Source organism: Neomonachus schauinslandi, chromosome 3 (genome assembly GCF_002201575.2).
Source record: "Neomonachus schauinslandi chromosome 3, ASM220157v2, whole genome shotgun sequence".
Classification (NCBI taxonomy): Eukaryota; Metazoa; Chordata; class Mammalia; order Carnivora; family Phocidae; genus Neomonachus; species Neomonachus schauinslandi.
Genome location: NC_058405.1, coordinates 150,477,899 through 150,504,080, shown reverse-complemented (window position 1 = coordinate 150,504,080; position 26,182 = coordinate 150,477,899). Strand labels below are relative to the sequence as shown.

The 26,182-nt window shown below is 41.4% G+C and overlaps 1 protein-coding gene across 2 annotated transcripts in view; it reads right to left on the bottom strand.

Moving 5' to 3' along the window:
- Positions 1-1,311: 1,311 nt before the first annotated feature.
- Positions 1,312-26,182, bottom strand: part of MYO1B (myosin IB) — a 181,979-nt gene continuing 157,108 nt past the window's right edge. Inside the window, exons 21-31 of one of the 2 annotated variants that reach the window (XM_021703211.1) lie at positions 23,363-23,431; positions 21,512-21,598; positions 21,131-21,217; positions 19,229-19,315; positions 15,950-16,024; positions 14,336-14,470; positions 12,329-12,435; positions 9,913-10,045; positions 9,400-9,552; positions 7,771-7,898; positions 1,312-3,221 (exon numbers count right to left, since the gene is read on the bottom strand). In XM_021703211.1, the coding sequence (XP_021558886.1) occupies positions 3,098-3,221; positions 7,771-7,898; positions 9,400-9,552; positions 9,913-10,045; positions 12,329-12,435; positions 14,336-14,470; positions 15,950-16,024; positions 19,229-19,315; positions 21,131-21,217; positions 21,512-21,598; positions 23,363-23,431 (1,185 nt within the window). In that variant the 3' untranslated portion in view covers positions 1,312-3,097. The remainder of the gene's footprint in view (positions 3,222-7,770; positions 7,899-9,399; positions 9,553-9,912; positions 10,046-12,328; positions 12,436-14,335; positions 14,471-15,949; positions 16,025-19,228; positions 19,316-21,130; positions 21,218-21,511; positions 21,599-23,362; positions 23,432-26,182) is intronic. The other variant, XM_021703209.1, reaches the window with a different exon arrangement.

Genomic DNA, 26,182 nt, shown 5'->3' with positions numbered 1-26,182 from the left:
CTCCAAGATGCTTAATCACCTGGTGATTTTCTTGTAAGCGCCTATTTCCAAGCTCTGTCCTGGAGATTCTGATTCAGTTGGAAAGGGCTATAGCCCAGGTATCTGCATGGTTGTTTGAGTTTTAAAAACAAGCTTTCCTTGTGATTTTGACCCCTCTCTAATCTCATGACCAAAGACCAGGGTTTCATATTCTATTTCTGAGCTGAAAATCTCAAAATAATTGCTTGCAACAATTACATTTATCCTAATCACTAGCGCTTGCTCCCTATGGGAAAAAAAAGGAGGCAGGGAGGGGGTGGGGGGACGGAGTAATGGGGTGATGGTCATTAAGGAGGGCACGGGATGTAATGAGCACTGGGTGTTATAGAAGACTGCTGAATCACTGACCTCTACCTCTGAAACTACTAGTAGTACACTATACGTTAAGTAATTGAATTTAAATTAAAAAATTTAAAAACAAGGCATCACTACATGTACTGAAAACATTAAGAACTCTCACTCCCAGTCTGTATTGTTCAAGGACGCTCTCCCCAGCTGGCGGGCTTGGTTTAGGAAACTCTGAGGAGGCACATTTCACCCTGGTGCATACAGAAGCTTTCTTGCTAAGGTTTGGAAAAGCTTTTTCAAGTCAAGTCACAACCCACCTAGAATGAATTTCATGACCAAAAAGTATTTCAATGACAAGACTAGAAGTGATGGATTATATGCAAAAACACTGTCATTTAAAACTACTTTGTAGAGATATTTTTAAATCCATATAGAACACCTACCACAAAGTCTGAGATTAAATGGCTTCTCTATTGGAAATAAACTCTGGGAAATGTATTGTTGCTAACTGCTATTGTTGCTAATCATCATAATGAACAATCTGCAGAGACGGTATTTAGGAAAATTTAACAAGTAGACCCGTGAAATATTGGTCCTCTCTGTCGTGGACTTAAATTTCCATTTGGGAAACAACCCAGTGATGATCAGGAGGGGACTGGATAAACTTATCCATACAACAGAAGACTTTGCCACAGTAAAAAAGAACAAAGATGGGCGCCTGGGTGGCTCAGTTGGTTGGGCGACTGCCTTCGGCTCAGGTCATGATCCTAGAGTTCCGGGATTGAGTTCCGCATCGGGCTCCCTGCTCGGCGGGGAGTCTGCTTCTCCCTCTGACCCTCCTCCCTCTCGTGTTCTCTGTCTCTCATTCTCTCTCTCTCAAATAAATAAAATCTTTAAAAAAAAAAAAAAAGAACAAAGAGCAAAAAAGACAAAGTAAAGAACAAAGTCTATATAAAGTATTAGCTTTTGTCTACTAAAGCAGGAGATAAGAATCTATATTTTTATTTTGTTTTGGAAACATATGCATAAAGCTGTGCAAAAGCAAGTAAAAACAACGGTTAACTTGAGAGGGGGCATGGGAACTGAGCAGATGAGGGAATGACGGGATGGAAAATTTGCATTGTATTTCTATCTATCCTTACTTGCACGTTGAACAGTGTGAATGTATTACATATTTTTTTAAACATTTTTAAAAAACACCTCAGTTCCAGATTTTTAATCACCTATTTCGGGAACTACCAATCTACCGCTCTAGGTACATGATGCGGTAGACTGAGAGAAAGTAATGCTATCCTCTACCTGCACCAATAAACACAAAGGCTTCTGAGAATTTCTTTATGGGAGCGATTTTTTTCAAGTTCAAAAATTAAAAGAAAGTGCCCCCCCCAAATACTTTCAATGAATGTTTCTGGTTTATAAAAGGTCAGTGAAATTCAATTACACAGAAAACATATAATGTTTGAACGGTAAAGGCTTTCGGCGCAATATTACATTGACACACAACATGAGAACATACCTTGAAATACAAAAATACAGTTGTGATCCAGGAAATGGCACCAAATTAGAACAGTTTTATTATTTAACATACCAATGTATATACATTATCCTCCCAAATAAGAAACGATTTGATTCCAAAGTTTAAAATGTAGTTTCCAAAAATGAATCCTTATTGTAAATTTGGAAAAAAAAAAAAAAAAAGTCCTGCAAATTAACATAAACAATTTTGATCCTTGACTAAAATATGCACCCTGTACCAATCACCCTCTCCTACAAAATGTATATTATAAATAAAACTTTCAAAAAAGATCTTGGATGTTTATTTCACATCGTACAGAATGCTTGCCATTATCTGAAAGGCTTTCAGCCCTTGACTGTATTAGCTGTTTAAAATATTTACTCAAATTTGGGTGAAAACAACACTCTGCAAATATTAGCCTATGTAGGATCATATACGAGGCTTACCAGAAACAGGAAAATATAATCTTATTGGACTACTTCTGTCACTTTTTCTACAATAAGAATGACTCTGTTTTCTACTGTTAAAAGCAACGACAAGAGCCGAACAAATTAAAAGTCCTGTTGCAATGTCAGTTTTCTCTTTTCAAATAGAAACCACATGTAGGGGCATTTTACCCGGTCATACATTTCTACTTCCTAGGACCAAACCCTTCTTGAAGTGAACTGGTTAAGATCACACTACGGGATTCAGAATAATGCTGTCCATCAGCAATAGGTACTGTTTTGGTTTCGACGTCTTCAACCTCTCTTAGCCCTAGTCAAGACAGCACAAGCCAGCCAGATGCCGCGGCCTGAAAAACAAAAAGGCTTCCTAGTCAGTTTTCACGCCATTCAGCACCGTGCCTAGCAAAGAGGAGGCACTCAATAAATATTTGATGAACGAATGCAACTACCGCTTGGGACCATTTCCTCTACTTAGAAATAGTAATGATTTATGAGCAATATGCTGATCGCGGGTACACAGATCTAACATGATGGCTAAACAAAGAACATGTATGACATGGCAGAGACACTGTTAGCTTCTATAATCCTGTCCCAGGACAGACTGTGTAATTTAAGGTTTAAAACTATTCCAATAATAAAAATTGATTAGTCAAATATTTTTTTTTTTTATTTTGCCAAGGGTCTCTAACAGTATTAGCCTTTGGCAATTCCCAAACATACAATGAATCCCAAACAAAACAAAACAAAACAAAACAAAATTGCACTGTTACAAGGAAACAAGTCCGTGAAAGCAGAGAGGAGGAGCCAGTTAAGGAACAGCGACTTCCAGGAGACGGTTGTTTTTTCGTTTGCACGTTGGGACACTCCCATTTTTCTGGTTGCCCTGAATAAACTTCACACATACTTTATCCTGTCTGAACTGCACCAGGAACCTAGAAGAAGAGAATAGGACAAATTAGAGAAAAGCACACACACAAGAGCGGATGATGATACTAACATGAGCTTTTGTTTCTTAATGGATAGTGATCTTGACAAACATTCCTACTTTCTTTCAGCACTTCCTGAAGTCACCACTTAGCCCCAAGGAAACCGAAGTTCATTAACTCACCATATTCCAGCAAGGGGAGAAGGCCTAAGAAGAATTATTTCCATGTTCCAAATGGAAAAAAAATCTCCCATTTTTCTCCATTTTTGCATAGCAAAAATATAAGCTGGGGGTCGGGTCCTATTAAATTATCGCCAATTTCAGAAAATGAAATGAAAAATTTCAGGAAAGGGGTCTAGAGATCCTCCAGACTACGATTTCCAGACACTGGTTATTCACCTATTTCCTAAACAATTTTTGTTATATCCACATACTATGCTAATAGTTGTTTCTACCATAAATAAATATGTTTCAAAATAGCTGTGACCTATGGAGTAATAATAATAATAAAATCACAAGTTCGATCTGCCCCTTATGTTTTTCGATATCCACCAAATGGATATTAAATGGATATTAAAATATATATATAATTTATATATATACATAAACTATAAAGTTTACAAAATCTATCAGTGTACACCCAAGGCCCCCTCTTACCCTACCCGTAGTATGTGTGGGACACCGTGGGAAACCATATTCTAGTCCGAATCTTTCCTGTCACAGACCGTCAGTGATCAAGTACTTGTCCGTAAGATTATCCATCACACCTTCCTACCACACACATACCGCCTTCCTCCTGGGCTGGGTGCTGGGGGGGGGGGGACACCCAGACCTATCCAATGAGGTCCTTGCCCGCAAGGACAGCATATCTGCGGAGGCAGGAGAGTGGCATGGCTGGTCCAGAACCCAGGCTCTCCCAGCTCAAAGCCAGTGCTCTTCTTTCCACCAAAGAGTTATAGCACAGTGTTACCACATATCCAGTATGCTTCTCAGGGAACAGTTTTCTGAGTTGTTGGCATATAGCTGAGTCACTCTACCAACCATGTGACAGACTACATGCTCACTGGATCCACCCAAGTGCAAACATCAAAACAGCTCTGTTCTGTGCACATTAGTCTCAGTGTCAAGGTCTACAGAGCCCGTGCTTTGCAAACATTATCTACTGGACTGAAATGTGACACATAAACTCCTGATTTATCAGTTGCTTTAGCAGGATAGTACTTCTGAGCTTCTAAATAGGCTGTTCCTTTTCAACTTGAAGGCACTGAAAAGAAAGAGCTATCATTCCAAAATCGCATCACAGATATAGATACTTATATCTACGTGCCTTAAAGAAAGAAAGCACCTTTCAAGTCTAATGCCAATACACACATTTAAAAAATCAGATATTTTGACATTTTAATTTTCAAAGACTACTTTTAGTATAATAAAAGTATAGGGAGTTCTTTTCCCCATAACTTTAGCATTGGCTGTCTTCATGTTCACGATTCATGAGTGCAATTCACTCCAGAAACAACAATAATAGCGAAGATACACAGAGTATTTGCCATGCACGGCACTGTTCCTAGTAAGCTACATATATTAACGCAACTTTGAAATAATCCTATGAGGCAAGTAATATTTCTATTTCATAGAAGAGAAAACTGAAGCATGGCCCACAGGAAGGACACGGTACTCACAGAATCATATTCTCCAGCAAACAATAATGTTGAACGCATCCTTTCATAGCATCAATACTAGCAAGAACTTCACAGCGAAAAGAATTTAGATGATTCGATTTAAAATATTCACAGAAACAACTGTACCAGTTAAAATGATACGTCTGTGTGTGTATGCATGTACATATAGGCACATGTGTTTAAAATGTTTAATAGAACAAATTCACTTTGGTTTTTTTCAACACGTTCAGGACTTCATTTTTAGAAATTTTTTAGAAGTATTACACATTTAAGGTCATCCTTAAAATGCAATCTATTTATGGACTGAAAGGTTTGGGAGTTGAAGGACTGGGAATTACAAAGGAGGTTAAAACTGCTCTAAGGAGTAAATAGGACTTTGCCTCTCCTCCTGGAGATCGACATCCAGTTTATCCAGAATGGCTATGGAGACTGGGTTTGTTAAAATAATTACTTCTACTTCTGAGAAGGACATGCTGAGGAAGGTTTTGGTCACTGAGCTGTACACCGTTTATAATACTAATCTGTAGAGCCGGCACTGAAATGGATTAAAGCCACTTAGGGCTGAAAAAAATACATGGGCAGGGGTGCCCATGACTTTATCAAATTTTGTTTAAATTTAAAATGTTCTCCAAGGAGGCGTATAATCCCTGCTTATGAGCTCTCAAGGTCAGGAAACGGGCTCCCTGAGCCCTTGCTCTGCCCCACAGCTCCCTTGCTGCCTGGGCAGGGACCCACCATTGCTACGCGGGGTTCCATCAGCTACTCTGTTTCTGTGAAACCAACCAACAATTAGGAACTGGAGAAAGAAAGGTGTTATGGACTGGTTTACAATGCTACCAAATGTTTTCTTTTCTTCACACGGCCACCCTGTCAACTTGCACGCACACAAGCATGTTTACTGCAAGCTGACACAACCAGAACATCATACCCCACCCCCCCGCCGCCATGACAAGGCAGGGTCTCTGCCACCCACGAGCGAACTCTCCCACAATCCTGTGCCTCACCCACAAACCGTGAGAACCACGGGAGGGGCTCTGTGGTTGATTCTGTATGAGGAACACAGCTCACGCTAGCCCGCCCAGCCCCTCAGGAGAGTCATGATGTACGACAGGATGGTGCATCTGGGAAGAGCTGTAGTAAAGAAGGATTATAAATTTCCACCAATGAATACTTTCTTCACAGCAGAGGCAGTGTTCTTAGAATACCAGCTTGGGAAATGCTTTAAAAGTAGCAATCCTTTGTGCCCTGGACGTTGACGTGGCTTTCTCTGTAAAGACAGCCTCGTTAATGGGGTGAGCCAACCAGGAGGCTGCGTCATCCATGTACCAAGGAGCTCCTGCCTCTGGAACAAACAGAATCTTCCCAGGATTGGTGGGAATGGTCAGTTCCACCAAAACTGAAGCCCTGCATCTCAAGCTCTAACAAATTTCAGCTAAAGGGAGTTTAAAGTTCTAACGGGCCCTAACAGTTTAAAATCTTAGCTGACTGGAGCACGACTAGTCATTATATTTTTTTTCCCCTAATATGAGAAAGGATCCAACGACAAAAGTTATCTAGTCCAACCTGCAATTTCCAATGTAGAGGATACATAAAGGTCAATCTCCCACCAACTTAAACATCATTCTTAATGTACAATGAGAACAGATGATGGACCTAAGGTTTTGTAAATCCCAAAACATCAAGGAAGGTTAGTCTGGCTTATGCAGGGATAAGAATGGGTATGAAATTATTTTAGAAAGACTTTTAGAGGCACCATCAGCATCACCAGGGAGCTTGTTAGAAAGCAGAGCCTCAGGCCCTGCCGTAGGCCCGCTGCATAGGAACCAAACAGGATCCCTGAGTGATTTGTTTGCACATTCAGGCTTGAGAAGCACTGACCTAACCTATCACTCATTCTGAAAGAGCTATTTAAAAAAATTCCTCAGTGATTTGGTTAAAAAAAAGGCATCACAAATATAACACATCCAAAACAGCACTCTTGACTTCACGCCCCCTGGCCACCCCCAAACCCCTCTTTCTTCAGTGTCATCTACTGCAGTAAATGGTACCACCATTGGGCTCAGGCCCCAAACCTAGCATCTAATCTGTTAATAAGTCCTCTTGTTTTCCTCCAAATTACATTTGGAATCTGACTACTTCTCACTACCTCCCACTCACACCCTAGCCTAAGCCACATCATCCTAGACAGCTCAGAGAAGCTCCTAACTTTTTTCTGCTTCCACTCTTGCCTCCCTAGAGCTATTTTCCACGCTGCAGCCAAAGCGATCTTTGAAAATCACAAATTGGATCATGCCGCCCCCTTGCTTAAATCCCGTAATGGCATTCCATCATCCACAGTAAAATCTCAGCTCCTTAGCTAAGCTCCTCCAGCTCTACATGGCCGGGTCTCCGCCTGTCTCTCCCGAGTCTTTTCCTACCATTTCACTCTGCCACTTTCACTGCTGTCTCAGGGCCTTTACACCTGCTGTCCTCTGCCCTGGAAGGCACCTCCCGGGTTGTTGCCTGGCTTGCTCCCTTGATTCCAGTCTTGACTCAAATGTCACGGCATCAAACAAGGCTCCCTGACCTCCCTATCAAAAATAGAGCACCCTCTGGCCCTTACCCTGCTTTGTTTCCCTCCACAGGCACTTGTCACTAACCAAAGTCATATCTCCTATTTCTTATTTATGCATATTTATCTCTTTCACCAGGATGTCCAGGACATGAAGGCAAGGACTAGACCAGCACCATTCACTGCCCATCCACCATTTAGAACAAACCCCAGACACACACTCGCTGCTTAAAGGGAGCGGCTGTATAAACAGATGAGACTGGAGTGCTCGACTACAGCAATAAAGCTAAAAGTGAGACGGCACATTCAAACGATTATGTACATACTCATCAGAAATTTCGATATTGAGCTTCTGTTTGGTTTGGCTGAGAGTCGTCCGATACAGCTTGGTGGCCATTTCAATCAGGTGATCACTGCTGAAGAGAAAGTCTCCTTTACTGGCTGCTTCAGACCCCTGCAAGGACAAAGCAAGAGGTAGACTATCATAATTAAGGATAGCTTAGGAGGTAAATGTTTACAAGCTTGGCTGAACACATATTTACAGTCTCTTGAAAACATCAGCTACTGGAGTCCACTCTTCCAAATAAACGATAACAACAAAAGCGGCATTTCTTCCAACTTGCTCCGAGCACTCTTAGTAAGGTTACCTAACCTTGTGCTACCCAAAAGTTGGTAGATAGACCAGAGGCACCATCAGCATCACCAGGGAGCTTGTTAGAAAGCAGAGCCTCAGGCCCTGTCGTAGGCCTGCTGCATAGGAACCAAACAGGATCCCTGAGTGATTTGTTTGCACATTCAGGCTTGAGAAGCACTGACCTAACCTATCACTCATTCTGAAAGAGCTATTTAAAAAAATTCCTCAGTGATTTGGTTAAAAAAAAAAAAAAGAACAACAACAACAACACTCCCAACAAATATCCGAGGGCAGTGACTCTTCACCTAAGCTACACAGGGAGCTTGCAAACAGTAGGATGGTTTTGTGCCCCATTCCAAGAAACTCTGATCTGGTGGGAGTGGGGGGTGGGTGGGGTACGGCCTGGGCATTAGCATTATAAAGTGTAATCAAAGTTCATAATCACTGTCTTAGGACTGGATATGCTGCTTTTAAGTTAAGACCCACAGGAGGGAAAACAGGCTGAACTGAGCATAGAGGATTTTCCTAAGCGTAGAAGCAGCAAGACAGGTGGGCCACCAACTAGATGCATGTCCCTAAATATGATTCATATTTGCTGACATCTACTTATTCAGGGACTATTTATTATATGGTAGGCACCATACATAGTGTCTCATTTAATCCTTATAACAACATTATGAAGTAGTACTAGTATTCTCTCCATTTTAAAGAGGAGAAAAAGTACGTAGGCACATGGAAGTTAAATGACTTGGCCAAGGTCACTGTAAAGTTAGTGAGACCAACTCCAGAGCCTGCATTCTTAGCTACGCCATTCAAATCAGGAGGTCCTAGGTTAAACTAAAAAAGCACAAAACATTAAAAAATCTTTAGGTCAAAATTATTAGGCAATTTGTTTTATTGTGGTTGCCTTCTTTAATAAAAAACTCACAAATTAAAGATGAACAAAGGGACATTTACTAAGTTGGTATACAGAATAAACAACAGGAGGAAGCATAAAATATCCTGATATTTCCATGGTTTTTCTCAAAATAATGCACATCACAGTGAGTGCATACCAAAGCTGCTCAGTGAAATTAGAACTCAATGAACAAGTTAATAAATGTGATTAATCAATGCAATTTCAGTTAATCAATTTCAATTACTGAAAAACCAAGCCTGAGATTTTACGTGAGAGTGAATATAGCCAAAATCTGCAAATTAAGGTTATAATGTATAAACTTCAAGTAATAACATTCTTCAGATGTGGAAAATTTTAATTCAGTGGCTCAGAGATTGGGAAAATGCAGAAATCTTTAGGTCAAATCAATAGTTGAACCTTTACCTCTTTGAGGTGGACGGCAAAGAAGCCATCGTTTTGTGAGCTCATCGATACTTTGGTCACATCCACCAAGGGAACCTCTGATTTGATCTGCCCCGACTTTTGATCAGCAAGAAGGAGATTATTATTTGTTAAGAGGAAAATCCGAGATGTGCTCTAAAACAAAACAAAACAAAACAAATAAGGATGTAAAACCAATGATCAAAAATACCCCAAGTGGGTCCATGAGTTTTAAAGCATTCGTTATTTGCAGAAATGCCCATTTGATTCCGTATCTTTCAGCACACATACCTAGGTAAACTGAGAACACACTAAAAACATAGACAATAGATCTTAAGTCATATAAGTTTCAGAGAACAAGCAAAATTCCACCTAAACTTAAAGGTAAGGGGAAGCAGCTCCCTTTATAGGAACTCTGCTGAGAATATGAAGGCAAATCGGAATAATCAGAAAACGAAAGATGACTGTCCCAACTGATAAACACTTCTTACAGGTCTTCAGGGTTAGCATTTTTACCTTCCCATTGGCACGGTTAATTTTGTTCACAACTTCAGCAATGATAATCTTTTCTTCAATGGCATCCTTGAGTTTCTTATACTTGGGATTCTTGTTGATTTCCAGGTAAGCTCCTTGGAATGGCTGCCCAACGCTATAGGAAAAAATTCCCTCACATTAGAAACAGTACCGGATGGAGGCATTACTGGAGAAAGGTAACACGTCAGCTGATTCTGAAGCGCATAACTTCATCAAAGTTAATTTTATCCATTTTATTCGTGTCCTAAATACAAGTTGGAAATGAAACCTGGAACCTACTTTAAATATACTTTTGATGGGATCATGGCATTTTGTAGGTAGCACTTTGATAAAAATCTTATCGTATGGAACAATCAAGCTAGAAACCAGTCACAAGAAAGAGAGTCAGGACCCACGTGCATGATCTCATGTGAAGGGAAAGGCAATTCCTTCTAATCTGGTAATAGAAAGTTAACAGCTGCCCACAAAGGACTTTTAGTGCCTTTCAACAATATGTGGCAATGGAAAAAAGGGCACAGATCATTACCAACACCTGCTTCAAAGGGAAACTTTATTTTCTTGCAGAGAATAAGAAAACCAAGAGGCCGTCCAGGGGAGCATAGATCCAGAGCGAGCACTTTAGAAGAGAACTACAGAGCACTTAATACTATCATGTAACTCTGGCTCTAGATCAGGCCTTTCCTCCAAGGACATGCCCCTAAATGGACACGGTAAACATTCAGAACCAGAGCGGTTTTCTTTCAGACAAACTCCACCCTGCGAGCAGCACAATCATGTACTAAGATGCCCATTTCCCTAAAGGCTTGTGGGGTGACACTTTCAGGGAAGCCTCTTCCAAGACACCAAAAAAAAAAAAAACAAAACCCCACACATACACACGCACACAAAAACCACCCAAGAAAAACAACCGTGGCTTCATTTTGAGCTATAAAGTTCTGGCAATTTGCAAATACAACTTTAAATGCTTGTGTTGTGGGTGGAGGATCAGGGAAGAAAACTCCACGCAGGTGGTCAGTGTTTCATGGCTCCCAGCATGTAAAAGGCTGGCACCCACCACAGCGTGAGGGTGTTACTATTCCTCCCCTGAACGCACCACCAGCCCTGAAAATGGACAGAATTACCCCAGAAGGACTCGGCTTGACGTTAGTATTTGTTTCCTGTTGTTCACATTCAAACATGTTTTTAATAATAAAAAGTGCTAAGAGCCTCTGAATTTGTTTCTTCACAAATGTATTTTTCTCTTTTCAGTTTCTGAAGTGTCATCCACAGGGAATGTTAATTAAGACAATTACTCTACAATTTAAAAATCTATAAAGAGAAAGTTAAATGAATTAGTTGCTGGAGAGAGTATATAGGCCATTTTCATGTCTGAATGTGCTTTATAGAGCAGGCACTTTGGACAACTTTGGATTTAGATGCTACGTTCGACTCAAAGGGAGTACAGACCATCAGCTGACCCAGCAAGTTGGGTCATTTAAAATATTTAAACCACATGAGCCTGGCAACAATGTTTATTTCAACTTTTCAAAGGAAGAGCTTTCAATTGTGTGTAAAGACACTGAGAATATAAACAGCATATGTAGTACATGTGAATGTACTTAGCATATAATGCTTTTTCATTTCTAGGCCATCCTTTGGGAGAAGCTAAAAGTTGTTAGAGATTTGGCTTGAAATTGTCCAATCTAACTTTTTTTTTAAGAAACATTGGATGAAAAAGGGGTATGAACTCTGGGGGAGAAATGATGAACTTGGGAGATGTAAGGATATTCAGGTAAGCGGTCTTTACCAACGATTTCACTTGGCAAACTTAACAACTGGTGTTCCTTCTTTTATTGAGCACTTGGTGTCTACAATAAAGGAACAGATCTGACTGCACAGGCCGCTAACATCGTACCCAAGGACTTAGCCAAGCGAAGGCCATCACAGAGCAGGACTCCGGCAATACTCAGAGGGTGATGGGTCACTCTTCATTATCATGCAAATGAGCCTGACCCAGCTTGTTCGAGTAAGACTGGAATGGGATGACAGTAGATTGCCCACAGAAATTGATCCCGCAGGTCTCTGAAAACAATGGAGAACTACCAGGAATTTACAATGTAAATTTATCTTAATAGCCTATGTAATTTGTATTTTAAAGGACAACTTCTAATTATTTAGAGAAGTGCTCAGGCTAACGCCAATGAAGTAAAACCAACAAATGTAATCTCATTTCATTAAAGTATGCTATGGAAGCCATTGCCCAAATGTGTTTATGTGTATTCATATCCAGCTGATCATAAAATAATTCATAAAATTAAAAACCTCGTGGATTACTAAAATCAAACTCAGCTAGACCTACAAATACATTTGAGAAACTTTTAAAATGCTGACTTTTATGGGTAAAGCAAAGCCATAATACCTAGATGGGTATAAAGCCTTCTTGTCTTTGAAGAGTTCACTGGCTTCTAGTTTTTCTTCATAAATAAGTTTCTGCTGGTCTGTGAATTGGTCCCTGTATTTTTTACACTGTGAGAAATGAAAAAGGGGGGGGGAAAAGATAATCACTTATATAAATAAATATTCATTCTTAAATATGCTAAGTCCATTTAACAGCATCAAGAGTAAGACTAAATGTGTACAAATACCCATTTAAAAAACCAAGAGCATTTTTCCTTTCTGGGTTTTAAAAGGTCGGTCTTAGAAAATGTCATAAAAACTATTGTTTGTATTGTGGAACTTGGGATGCTTCTTCAAAACACACAGGGCCTTGCTGCGTGGGTCCTGCTGGGAGTACTGATCCTCCCACTATGACGTCAGCTTCCCCCCAATCCTTTAATCCTTATTAGTCTGTCACACTCTTTCACAAAGACCCGCAATAAGAACAACACTGTACATTACAACTCACTGCACACATTTACACACACACACACAGACAACGGACGCAAAAGCTTCATAAGACAATACTTTCAACACGTCCTGTACCCCATTATTTTTATTCTACCATATTTCATTTTACAACCCTGGTCAGTAATCTACTAAAAATTGATTTCATGACTCACAAACATGCTACAACCACTGGTTGGAAAAATCCTTCTCCGCACCCCCCACTACCATCTTAAAGTGTGGACATGGGACCTGAGAAGTCTCCCCTCCACCTGGATTCTGAGATGGCACTGGAGGGAGACAGGGGGTGGCTGGAGGGGCAGGCCAGGTTTTTAGATGAACTCGAAGAAATTCAGGTACGAATGCAGCTGAGAGCCACCGACATAATCGTATAAAGGCACGTCAGCATTGTTGGCCGCCCTTTCAGGACTAAACACATCCCTCTCATTCTTTACCCCCAACGCAAGGGAGGTACGGGCAAGATTCAGGGGCCAGGAGCCAGTGGGGAGCAGAGGCAGAGCAGACCCCTGGCATGAGAGGCTCCCCACCGTTATTCCTGAAAACAGTTCCACCGTCAGACTCCAAAGGGGGGAGATGAGCACGGAGACATGATGCATCTCACCGAAGTGACTCACTAAGCGAGGGGACGGAAGTGAGTCTAGTTCTACATGTTGAGCGGGTACCAATATGACACTAATCAGTGATAATGTCACTCTGCATATGTGACTCTGGTAAGGGACAAGCCTACAGTGCCCGGTAGGAAAGAGCTTCCTGGGAGACATGTCCATCAATCATTCACTTACTAACTAGAAGCCCTTCGACCAATGATACTTGTACAGAGCTAGCATTTAATACATCAACTGACCAAATTATTAAAATAAAGTCAACATCTATACAAGTATCCCATGTACTCACGCTGGGCAACACCTAAACAAAACAGGATGTTTTCATAAAATTAAGGAAGCTAAATTATAAGCCATTATCCAATAGATTTCCAGCTTCCCTTTAATTCAGGTAGAGGGAAACTTGAATCTCTCGAATGTCTCGTGAGGCACTCTAAAGCCTTCTCTTCCAGTCCATCAAAAGGTGGGCACCTTCTCAAGAAGGTATCCAATAGGTCTCAGAAAGCAATCTCTTACGATCTGCAGGATTTCACTACCTCGGGTGAAGATGTTCAAACTGTATTATCCTATCTCTGGCAGTATTCCTTCAGATAAAGATGAAAAAAAGAAACAAAGCAAAACAAAACAAAAACCTGAACTCCTTTAAAGCAACTGGAATGTGGAATGAAACCACACACTCTCCGCTCCAGCCAAGGGTGAGAGGAGACAGCCACGGGGGCTCCTGGCTGCTCTGGGAATTCTCACAGAAAGCCAAGTACAAGGCATGGTTCAAAAACACCATAGTCCTCAGGTGCAGCTCCTCGAGGCTACAGGAAGAATGTGGTTAAAGTGTGCTTTTACTTAACACTTCTCAAACACTCAAAATACATAGTAAGGAGTCTCGGGGAAAAAAAAAAAAAACCTAACAAGGCATGTTTTACCCTCCACAGGTGGAAAATCCTTTTTAGCTCCTTGTGAGTAGAATCCAAGAATAGGTAAGGTCTTGGTGGCCAGTTCTTGTCAATTGGGGATAAGGAAGGCATCTTATTTTTCATTTCCAAGAAGTATTTTTGCACCTATGTTGGATTTGACAAAAAAAATGCCAGATGAGTAAAATATGCCAGGATCAAACAGACTCGTCTTTAGTGGAATTTAGCAAGTTTTAGGTGATACAATGTTGTATTTCCTCTGGAAAATCTCTTTTCTACTCTCTGTCTTGGTTGGGAAAATCAAAGCTCCACTAAATGGTTAGGGGAAGAGAAGAATGCTAACACTAACACTAATGTTAATATTAACATGAATACTTACACTAGCTAACACTGGAAAGCTGCATCGTTTAAGAGGTAGCCACTACCCACATGTGGCTGTTGATATTTAAATCTTAAGTAATTAAAAAAATTAAAAATCCAGTTCATCAGTCATATTAGTTACATTTCAAGTTAGCCACACGTGGCTAGAGTCTCCTCTATGGTACCATGAGGATATAGAACATTTTCATCACTGCAGAAAGTTCTATTGGGCAGCACCACTCTAGACTACTGGAGATGGGCCAGCACTGTAAGAGCTTTCTACGACCACAGATGACAAAGTGAGGCTCACAGAAGCAATCTGCTCATGTCACAAATCTGCACGTGGCAGAGCAAGCTGGCTCCAGAGCTTGCACTCTCCACCACTACATACACTTGTCTGGAAGACAGAGGGGAATGTTGGACCCCACCCTGGTTGAGTGGCTCAGCCTGGCTCTCCTTTGCCCCTCTGCCCACTGCCTTGTTTGCCGCAGGGCAGGGGTGGCAAGATGCTGGCATTCTCCTCAAATCCCTATGTTGAAATCCTCGCCCCCCAATGGGACAGTATGAGGAAACGGGGCCTTGGGGAGGAAATTACGTTATAAGGTCACAAGGGGTAGTGCTCCCAGGATTAGTGCCCTTTTCAAGAAGACCCAGGAAAGTGCTTGCTTCTCTTTGTCTTCTCCTGTGAGGGAACCAGGAAAAGGCCCTCACCAGAACCAGAACATATTGTCATTCTGACCCTGGGCTGCCCAGTCTCCAGAACTGTGAGCAATAAATGTTTACTGTTTAAGTCACACAGTCTGTGGTATTTTCATTATAGTAGCCCGAACTAAGATACCTGGCTTGCTTGGGTTCACCTTCCCCAGACTATGTTCTCTCTGTCAAAGAAGAACATTAAAATAAAATGGCACAGGGGGAGGGAGAGGGACAAGCAGACTCCCCGCTGAGCAGGGAGCCCAATGCGGGGCCTCGATCCCACAACCCTGAGACCATGACCTGAGCTGAAGTCAGATGCTTAACCGACTGAGCCACCCAGGAGCCAGAGAAGAACAATTTATTAATTATTTTATTAATCATATGTGGGCCACTGATAACTTCCTGACACAATTCTACCTGAATTTGGGGGGAAAGGATAAAGAAGACAGAATCCCTCAGTGTCACAGCTAGGATTTGACCGTTACCAAACAAGTCACTTATTCTTGAGGTGATGCTATTAACTAATTAATCCAATAACGCTAATCAGCTATATAGAAAGTGTAAACTTACAATTCTCTGAAGCGTAAATTCATAAATTTTCTTTCCAGCATTGGCTCTGAAGAATTTCCTGTACTCCCTACGTACCTTTAAAAAGAAGCAGCAGAATGTAGAGGTTAATGCGTGGCCGGCAGACGCCCATACGGATGATGCACCTCTATTAGAAATGAAAACAGGTGGAAGGAGTAAAATCTCTAAGTGATTTTCTGGATACAGTCAAATAATTGAAGCACATTAAGACAATGGATTTTAAATCAGAGAAAAAGAAATTAAGAGATGCAAAGTGATAATACCAGAGTGTTCTGATGTTTTAAATACTCTTAACTAGTTTTTAAAGAGCCTGATGATTTGACAAGAAACACTCTACAAACTGCAAACTCATCACAAATCAAAATACATTTCAGAAAAAAAATTACCTAAGGTCATTTTCACAAAGATTGTTCCTAAAAGGTAAAAAAAATGCCTGAAGAACTCTTGCAGTTTCCAAAAGCCTTGCATCCGAAGACAGGACTTCGGTACTGCACACTGAGAACTAAATGTGCCTAAAAATAAGAATTTAAAAAGCAGCTTGTGAACGAACTACCATTATCTTCCATTTAATTGCATTAATATTTCTCTAATCTCTGCTCCTGCCAAAATTTCTACTAAGTACTATCACAGCACTTAGGACATCACATTATAGTTTTAGTTTCCCTATTTGCTCCTTGCTAACACTGTCACATTTACTTTGCATACTAATGTCTAACAAATAAAATAACTAGGTGAGGTGTTTACTGTTTGAATGAATGAATGGTACAGTTAAATCTTGAAACTAGGGGAAAATATTTAAAATATTTATTACCACCCAGCCGTAAATAAGAACCATTAGATTTCAGCAAAACATTAGCCTATTTGAATAATTCAGACATTATGTACCTTTGTCTTTTGTCTTTAGTTTTCTGGGTTTAACTGCACATGTTCAAAATATTTCTACATTAGGGTTTATAAGCTAGCCACCTACTAACCAAATTCAGTTTGTAGAAAAATGTTTTATTTGCCTATTTTTAAATTAAGAACTTCACATAGGAATTCAGACTGCATGTTTCTCTTGAAATTTTTCTAAGATCTAGCAAGAGTGAGCCCCATTCCTACATAACGAGGCCTACGTGGGCCACAGGAGCTGTTGCTGTCTTTACGAGACAGGCGTGCTCCAAACTGCTCAAGGCCCCACCATTCCTAATCCACCCGCCCTCTGCTGCTTCCCTCATCCATGTGACCTCCCGGGTCCCGAGGGGCAGGTGAGCACCAGACCCATTCTCTACACTTGTGGATTATTAAGGTCTAAAACGTTTCCCATCCATCATACAGGCAGTTTTTCCTTTTGTTCCTATTCTAGGTTACTGCTTATTGTTTTTTCTCTTAGCCAAGGAGCTCCTAGATTCAGAACCATTTCAAATCTCAAACTAATGAAGTTGGAAAGGACAAGGAGAAGAAAAATGAAAATTATTTATTGGCTCCTGGAATTTTAATAGTGTAGGAAAGCAGAGAAGGTAAAGTGAGATTTCATGTAAACACATCCATAGAAATACAGTGGAAATCCTACTGTTTAGTTGAATGTCACTGTAAGTGAGTTCACTGTAACATGCTTTTTGATATTCACAGGAATATTTTTCCTGAAATATTCTCCGGAATCACAGCTATATATAGAGAGAAGGCCTGGTGACAACATGCTGGCTATGCGGAATGGGTTCCCCTCGTGGGCTCTGACAGTCCTGAAAGAGTCCACTGAACTCTGTAATCAATTCCACAAGAACTTAATCATTTAAAAGGACAAAACTACTGCTCTTATCAACATCATTCTTTAAAAAAAAGCACAAAATGATTACATTCTTGGACTCCAAAGAAGTCTGACCTTATTTCATAACAATAATAATGGTAACATATTAAAATACTTGTTTTATAAGGAAACTGGTGGAAAAAAAAGAATTACATCTAGAGGAAGCCCAGTTACCTCCAGCTAAAACCTACAATTCACCTACAAACTGAATTTGATTTATAGGCTGCTAGTATACACCCCTAATACGAAGGTATTTCTGAAACCATACACAGTTAAACCCAGAAAACTAAAGATAAATGTGATGTTGCTGGTAGAAATCATGACACAGAGTAAAAATCCTGACTCAATGTTTTGTTCCTTCTTTTTATGAAAATCAGAATGCAAATTAGAACAAGTGAATAAAATGGGAAATAAAATCCTTTAAAAAAAAGCAGTTATAGAACTTATTCAGAATTAAATAGAACATCTTAAGTTCCTGTTTAAGTTACTTCTTAATTTAAAAATTGCTTGATGAATATTCAGTATAATCAAAAAGGTTAATTTACTAAGAGTTTATAGGCTAAGCTTTTAGGAGAAAATGTGGATTATTCAAGAGCAGAACGAGATACTGCTAGTGCTCTTTAGATCCAGAGCCAGGGGTTTCCTGGATGGTATTTAAATATTTAGAAGATGAATTGTTATACTATTACAGCAAAAATAATAAAAGAGGAATAGAATCAAAAGGGGGCCTAAGTATCCCCAAAAGACAATCTGGATGGCACCCTATGGCGATGAGTTATTGAATACTAGGAAGACACAGTCTTTACACTGCTTGAAAGTTGTTCTCAAGGTTTTCTGGGGGCTCAGTCATATTTTACCTAAAGGAGTAAGCACCACTTTGAAATGAACCCTGCCCTTAATTAAAAGGCATCTGAATCTAATCTGAATGATCCACTGCCAGGCTTATTTGTCTGAATCTGTACTTTTATGCAAAATCCTTTGGGTTCTATGCTGAACCATGAGAATGGCAGTCCCTCTGCAGAAAGCTCCGCTCCAGGACCCATTACTGGAGCAGAAGAGTCGGACAAGGGGAACCAAGAGCCTGATATCCCCCATGCTGGCCACTGTAGACCGTGGGTCAGCTTTTAAGCTCGTCTACTATAACTCTGTCTCATGAATTAAAAACAAAAAACAAAACACAAACTTCATCCTCATAAAGATAACATGAAATAGAACTTGGATAACAAAGTGTCTTATTAGATAAAACACGCTACAGTGCTATGACTTTAAACCGATTGTTTAAAGAAATACACCACAATAAAATCAGCAAATATTAGTGCACAGGTTTGTTCTCAAAAAGGAACGCAATTAGGCAAGATGACATCGTAAAAGACTGTGCAGACCATAAGCAAGCATAATCGATCATTTTCTCAGGGTTAGTAAGTGCTAGGCTTCGTTGAGTTCACCGTGGGCAGAAAGAAGGGGTGGGGAAGTACCTTCAGTCCAAGCCAGTAAGCCCAAATGACAGCAACTGCATGCTTACGCCTAGCCTCCTCCTTCAAGCGTTTCAATTCCCTTCGAGCCTAGAATGTTTTAGATAGTAAATAAAAGAGACAGCCCAATGCAGACAGCACAAATGACCAGAAAAAGATACCCCACCAAACAGAAGAGCCAACTGATGAGTAAGGATTTCAGAATGATAGAGCAATCGGGCACAATCATTTAAACCCAAAGAATCAGCGTAAGGCCGGGGCAGGCCCTTGTCTTTTTAGGGCACTGAGCCTCTGTTCCAGGGGAAGGCGATCTGCAGGGTACCTGAGGTTAGCACGCCTCTGCGCCCCCACTTCCCTTTGTTTTCCTTCTTCCTTCCCTGGTCTCTCTCCCTCTTCCACTTCCCTCTCTCTCTCCCTTATCCAAACCTTCGAACTATGAGTGGCAGCTGATGCCTTCAGCAGATTTCCCTCTGCTGCCAGTACACAGGGCTAAAGGGGCTATGAATTTCTGTGTTCATTCATTCAGACATTATTATAAAAAGACAGCTCTTACGAACAAGCGTTTGAAAATAGAAGGAATATGGGCTGTTTCTCTGAAGTTCAAACAAAAAAACAAAACTCAAAATCCTTTTCCATTAGAAAATCAGAAGTAGCCCGTATCGAAATTCAGTGTGAGCTCAAGGTCCCCAACAGTGAAATACACTGACGATAAAAAGTGAAAAGACTTCTAGGTTTAAAAATCAATCCTAGGGAAGAGTCAAACTGAGGCATGTTACTGTGAAAGATGGAACAGGCAGTGACTTTTCATTACCCGGTAGTACTGACTGGGAAATGAGCTCATTCAGCGGGGAAAACCCAGAGATAATTGTCAAAGCGTCTCTCTGCCTGTGCTAGGACATTTCCCTCCACTTACTAAAGGAACTAGTCTGTTCTGCACAGATTTTTCAAGCAAAAACACAAACGAACAACGCTGGTGAGTGCTTTTGGCAAATTAGGATCTTCATACAGGCAAATGTTGACTTTTCTCATTTTTCTCACAAGATGGGCTTTTAATGCTGACAAGGTAAATTTAAAAACATAGGACTCTATTGATATTTATGCTTCTAACCGGAATACACATTTTTAGCAGAGATGACCTTTGATTTTCTAAGTAACAAAAACATCTAAAAGTCTCGTCCCTTGGGGTATGTGAAATGTTCACAGAGCCCACGACTCTGCCTGGGGATTAGTGAGAGTATTTCAGGAGGCCTTTGTTTCTGAACACAAACAGCTGATGCTGAAATTCTTGGGATTCTTCAGTGGCAATTATAGCTAGCTTTGTATGAACACAGCTTTCTGTTAAATCACAAATGATCATTCTTTCCACATACCACATTTTGCTCATAATAATCAATGGCTGCCACAAGGAGCCTACAACACATTTCATTCATGGATTAATATGTTTTAAGGCATGCGTTAAAGGTGGTCCTATCATCATCATGTTGCAGAAGACCGACCGAAGCCCAAACCTTAACATTCCCAACATGCCCCCCCGCCCCCCCACCAAACAAAAATCCCTCAAGAAAACTGTCAGTGTATGTTGGGGGGTTGGAGGGAGGGAAGGGGGAGGGGGAAAAAAAACCTAAACTAAACATGCACGTTACTTGAGAGTTTTTTTTTAAAAAGGAGCAATTATACTGGTGCCTCATTAAGAAGCAATTGGAGTCTACACATTCGGCCTACACATGCTTAGGGATCCTAATGGGTACTACTGACGCTACCATCCCAGGTTTATCAAATCCGGCTGCTAGGACATGCACCAGTGGGAGCCACCGTTAGCTGGAGTCATTCAGCCCGACAGGCTAAAGATCCAAACTGATCGTGGCGGATTCCGGGACCGAGGGACGGGTTGTACGAATCAAGTACCTTAGATCCAAGCCAGTAAGCCCAAATAACTGCAATAGCATGTTTATTCCTAGCCTCCTCCTTCAGCCGGCTCAGTTCCCTTCGCGCCTGTGATGCATTTGAAAAGGAGTTACAGAAAAGTTTAAGGCAAGAAAGGTTACTGCTGGTTCCCAAAGGGGAAAGAGGAAGAGAGACACCAGTCACCATCACACAGTGAACGCGAAAGCGTGTGCCTCCACCCCACACCACAATGTTGGAGAGACAGGCAGGTAAAGGCGTGCTCAGTAGCTTAAGCCAGGGAAACATTTCTGGCCCCCGAAGGAGAGGGTCCGTGGCCCCACACGTTACTCCCGACCCACTGCCTTCCCGGGGGGGGCGGCTGGGGGGCAGTCTCTGGCCTACCTGGGTCCCACGCCAATACGCCGCAATGGTGGTGGCTGCTTCCTCACATCGCTTTTGGTGCTTCAGTTCCCGCAGGATCTTCCGGGCCTGAGGGGAAGAATCACCCAGGAAAATAGAGAGTTAACCAAAAAAATGAAATTCCATAGTGATTTGGGAAAAAAAATACTTGAGGAGACAGTCATCATATCCGTTCTCAAGTGAAAGATCTACAGCTTAAAGAGAGAAAAGGGAGAACTTGCTTAGTCTAAGGCCTCAATGGACCAGGAGAAGGTGGTAAATGAGGCCGTCGTCGAGCATAACAGTGTAGCCGCCACTCAGACTGAGGTAGCGGCCTCCCGTGCCCTCACGTGTGACAGGAGGAAAATCTGAGCACAAGCAATAGAAGCTGGCGCACATCGGATGGAAGGAACCGCTCTCAGAACGTGGTCGGAGGATCTCCAATGATCCTCCAAAATCCATTTATCACTTTCATTATTGTTGTATACAGAACATAACCGGAGCTGTACTTTTTATTCAGAAGAGATGTTTAAAAACTTGCTAAAATAATCTCACTGGTCCAAAACCAGCGGCTTCTTCCCAGTAGCCACCAGGAACTGACTTTGTGGGGGCCAGGGCAGCGCGTGGTTTGGAGGAGGACTCTGAATGTCTGAAGTCTCTAGACTGGAGTCATGGCCCCATGACCCAGTAATGAGGTCAAAGAAGAACTGGCAGGCGCTAATTTCACTTCCTCTATGTGCTTGGATTTATATTTTGGCATCTGCTGTGGGACAACGACCAAAGTGTCCCACGGGCCTAGACGAAGGTCAATCGATGCCGCTGGACTCCTGGCCCAGGGCTCTACCCTCTGAAGGGGCCCTGGGCCTGGGAACTACCTTGGAGTAGCCCCTCTGGACCCAGCTCACCCCACAAAATCTCCCAATAGGAAAGTGGTCAGGATAGGCCCTGAAGTATCTTCGACCTGGAGCAGGGGTCAATAACCTTTCTGTAGAAGGCCAGACGGGAAGTATTTCCGGCTTTACAGGTTTTATGTTCTCTACCACAACTACTCAGTTCTGATGTGACAGCACTAAAGCAGCCACTCGCAAGATGTAAATAAATAAGCAAGGTTTTGTACCAATAAAACTTTATATGAACTTTGTAATTATATTTGTATATATATTTATATATATATTTTATATTTGTATATATATTTATACAAAATTTGTATCCCATATAATTTTTAACACCTCATGAGATGGTTCTTCTTTTGTTTTAAACAATGCTTTAAAAAATATAAAAGCCATTCTTTGCACAAAAACAGGCATAGGCTTGATTTGGTCCAGAGGCTGTAGTTTGCTGACCTCCGAACCAAGCTTGTAGGAAGGACCTGGAACTCGGTGATGGGTGCGCTGTGATCCCCACTAGAATGGCCAGAGCTCAGGATGTTTTGTTCATTACGGGGCAGCCCACAAGACGGTCACCAGGAAGTTACGGGAAGGGAGCCGGGCTGGGGGTGCTGAGGTCCGGCAGGACACACAGGTACAGAGGCAACAGTGTGAGAGACAGCCCTCTGGGCTACACTTCCCTGGCAAACAGGGGGCAAGAGGATACTGAAATCATGTACGGTATTATTTCAAGGACTTCCTGCTCAGAGAACAAAGCTCTTGAAAAGAGAGCCGGTTGGAAGGATGCAGCCAAGACATGGTCACAAGGGCCCCAGCATCGCCCATAATATTTATTCTTTCTATCTGACTGTTTACAGGGTAGGCAGGAGACGAGGAGCTCTCCCCTGCAGGGTGACCTTAAAGACATCATCCTTTGTGAAGAACCTGAAAACCCCAAATAAATAAGGCTCACTTCTTTCAAACTTACCTTCCAACCCCGGATATAAGACTGAATTACCAAGGCAGAACTCTTGATCTGCTGATACCTCTTTTGTTGCTATAGGACGAAAGGGAAAGATATTAGCGGTTCTATTTACACATCTGTAACACACACAGTGCAAGGATTGAGAAAGAGGACTTGCTCACTTAGTGCAATTAACCCTTGATCTCCCATATTCCTTCTGGGAACCAATATGTAAAAAAATCAAAATATCAAACGATCCAAAATTATTACAGTTAATCCAGAGAATGCTTTTAAGGATGCTAAATATAATTCAATGATCATCACTTTAATAGAACTGTGGGGATATAAACGTGAATCCAACCCCACTCCTGCACCCAAGGACTTGCAGTGGACACCAGTCGGCGATGTGAAACAGAAACAGCATCTTGGGAGAGTCGAGTGAGCACCAAGTAGGTTCAAATACAGCCAAGGTCACCTCTGGGTGGGGAAGGTTAAAGCAAACCCAGTGAGGCTCCAAGAAGGAGGCCCCAGGCCAAATGTTGACACAGCAAGCTCAATGCCCAGAGGCCCTTTTTAGTTCTAGGGCTGATGCCTCAGAGAGTGGAGGCGATTGGAATCCTACCCCTAGAAACGTGAGCTCTTACTGTATTTAATGTGGAATATTCCCTGGCACATGTGCATCTGGGGTGAAATTTCAGCTTTTCAATGTACTGAAGTCATGATGTGCTTCTTTCACTTTGGAAATGCTAGACTGCTCAGCTCCCTTTACTGGGGGGGCAGACATGCCTTTCAGCACCCTAGGTTGTATTTTGGAAGCTCAGAGGAAACACGGTGATGTGATCAACACATGAGCAGCAAAGCAAGAGAACACCAGAGACAAAGACCTCGGACAAGTCACTACCTTCTCTGGGTCTCCATTTCCTCATCTGTCAAATGAGGAGCTGCAAACCCCTCCCCGCCCCCAGATTCCTCACAGAAGAATATTCCGTGCTGTACAACAAACTACACCCACCGTCTCTGACCATCACTTCTGACATCCATTTGGTACCTCACTGTTCTCTTCTGAAACTCCTAAATGGCTTGAAAAGAACTCTATCTCACTTTAAAATTCATCTCATAGAGCCATTAAAAAGGACAGAATATGGATTTTAAAATAATCAGCAACTGAAAACAGGCATGGAGAAAGTGTTGACGTTATCTGATTGAGGAAAAATACTGAGTTTAATCCCTGGCGTGGATAACACGTAGTTAACTGGTTGAGGTGTTTAGCTCAACTTCTGAAGCAGATTTGACACTAGGGCAAAATTAATACTTTCTCTGAAAGTTAGGCTATTATTTGTTTCTATTCTCCAAATCAGTATTCATCGTCGCTCTCCCCATCATGATTTAATGGTACATTACATGGTGGCTTTTATTCGTCTGGAGACATAGGGAGGAAAGGCCACAGATGGTACCTGCTTTTCCTGGTTCATTGCCCTGTTTCTTCGCAGACTTCTGATGAAATGCCGCCTTCCAGAGGTCTTCCTTGACCTTGCTATCTAAATTTGTATCTTATATTTACATCCTAATTCTCCACTATCCTTTATCTCAGTACTCTTGGTTTCCTTCGTAGCACTGACTACGATCCGTAATTGTTCCGATTATTCACTTGCTTACACCCATATTGTCCCTTACTAGATATAAACTCTAGGAGGTCAGGAAATTAGGTTGTTTTGTTCATGGTGCTCTCCCCAGAACCTGGAAGAGTAGGTGTTGGCAAAAGCATTCGTAGGATTCAAGGTAGATGAATTCACTACACTCCCAAACGTGGATTTTCTTAATGATCTCAAAAATAAATGATGAAAAGGGTCCCTGAGGACTGGTGATTTCTCAGTCCCCCCTTTCTCAGGCGAATACAACATAGAGCATTATGAATCTGCAGAAATGCCAAGTGCCATTGCTGTGTGCACGGAAGAGAATCCACCACAGCCAGGTTGCTGACAACCGTCCTCTGCGCCTTTGCAGATTACATAGGAATACAACCATCATCGTGACTGGACAGGTCCATACGTCCACACCCATACTACTGGTTGTACCCTTTCGACTAGAGGAAGCAATTGTAAAGGTACTCTCTTAAAGATCAAGCAATTTTTTTTCTTTGGCTTAATCATTTAAGTATGTCCTTAATTTCTCAAACTTGGACATATTACGCTAAAACACATGACATGAGACTAGGTCAGCAACACTATGTCCTGGTTACACACCGCCTCCTAGTAAGATGTTTCTAGAGCAGAGAAACAGAATACCCTAAAGGAGATCTGACTGCAAATTCAATTCATCTTCCGACTCACTCTCTAGAGCAAATGCATAGATTGAAAAAGCACTTGGGAGTAGTGTTTTTATCACTAAAATTCATTTGTGAGAACACAGCCCAGGTTTAAGCTAGCCTAAAGGCAAACCTCCGGGCTTCCGTCAAACATGTTACTCCTTCAATGAAACATCTATAATCAAGTGAGAAAGAAAATCCCAAAAAGAAATGCCATGTCTATTAAGTAAACATACTGTATTTTTGAGTCTTTTCCCCTAGTTAATAAGACCAGCTATCTGAGGACTAAAGGAAATTGAACTCTTGCACCAAACCCAGAATTCTACTACAATGGGGCATTAGTTTTCTGGAATGAAGGCATTTTCAGCACTGCTACAATACACGGAGAATAGCCAATTATTCTGGAAAATTGACCCTACGATATGAAGAGAGTTAAATGACACTGCCTCTTTAAATCTGATGAGCAATTTCAAGATTTCAATCTCTCACTACATGTATCTATATCAGGGAAGGCAGCGTCGTGACATACTAAACTTGAG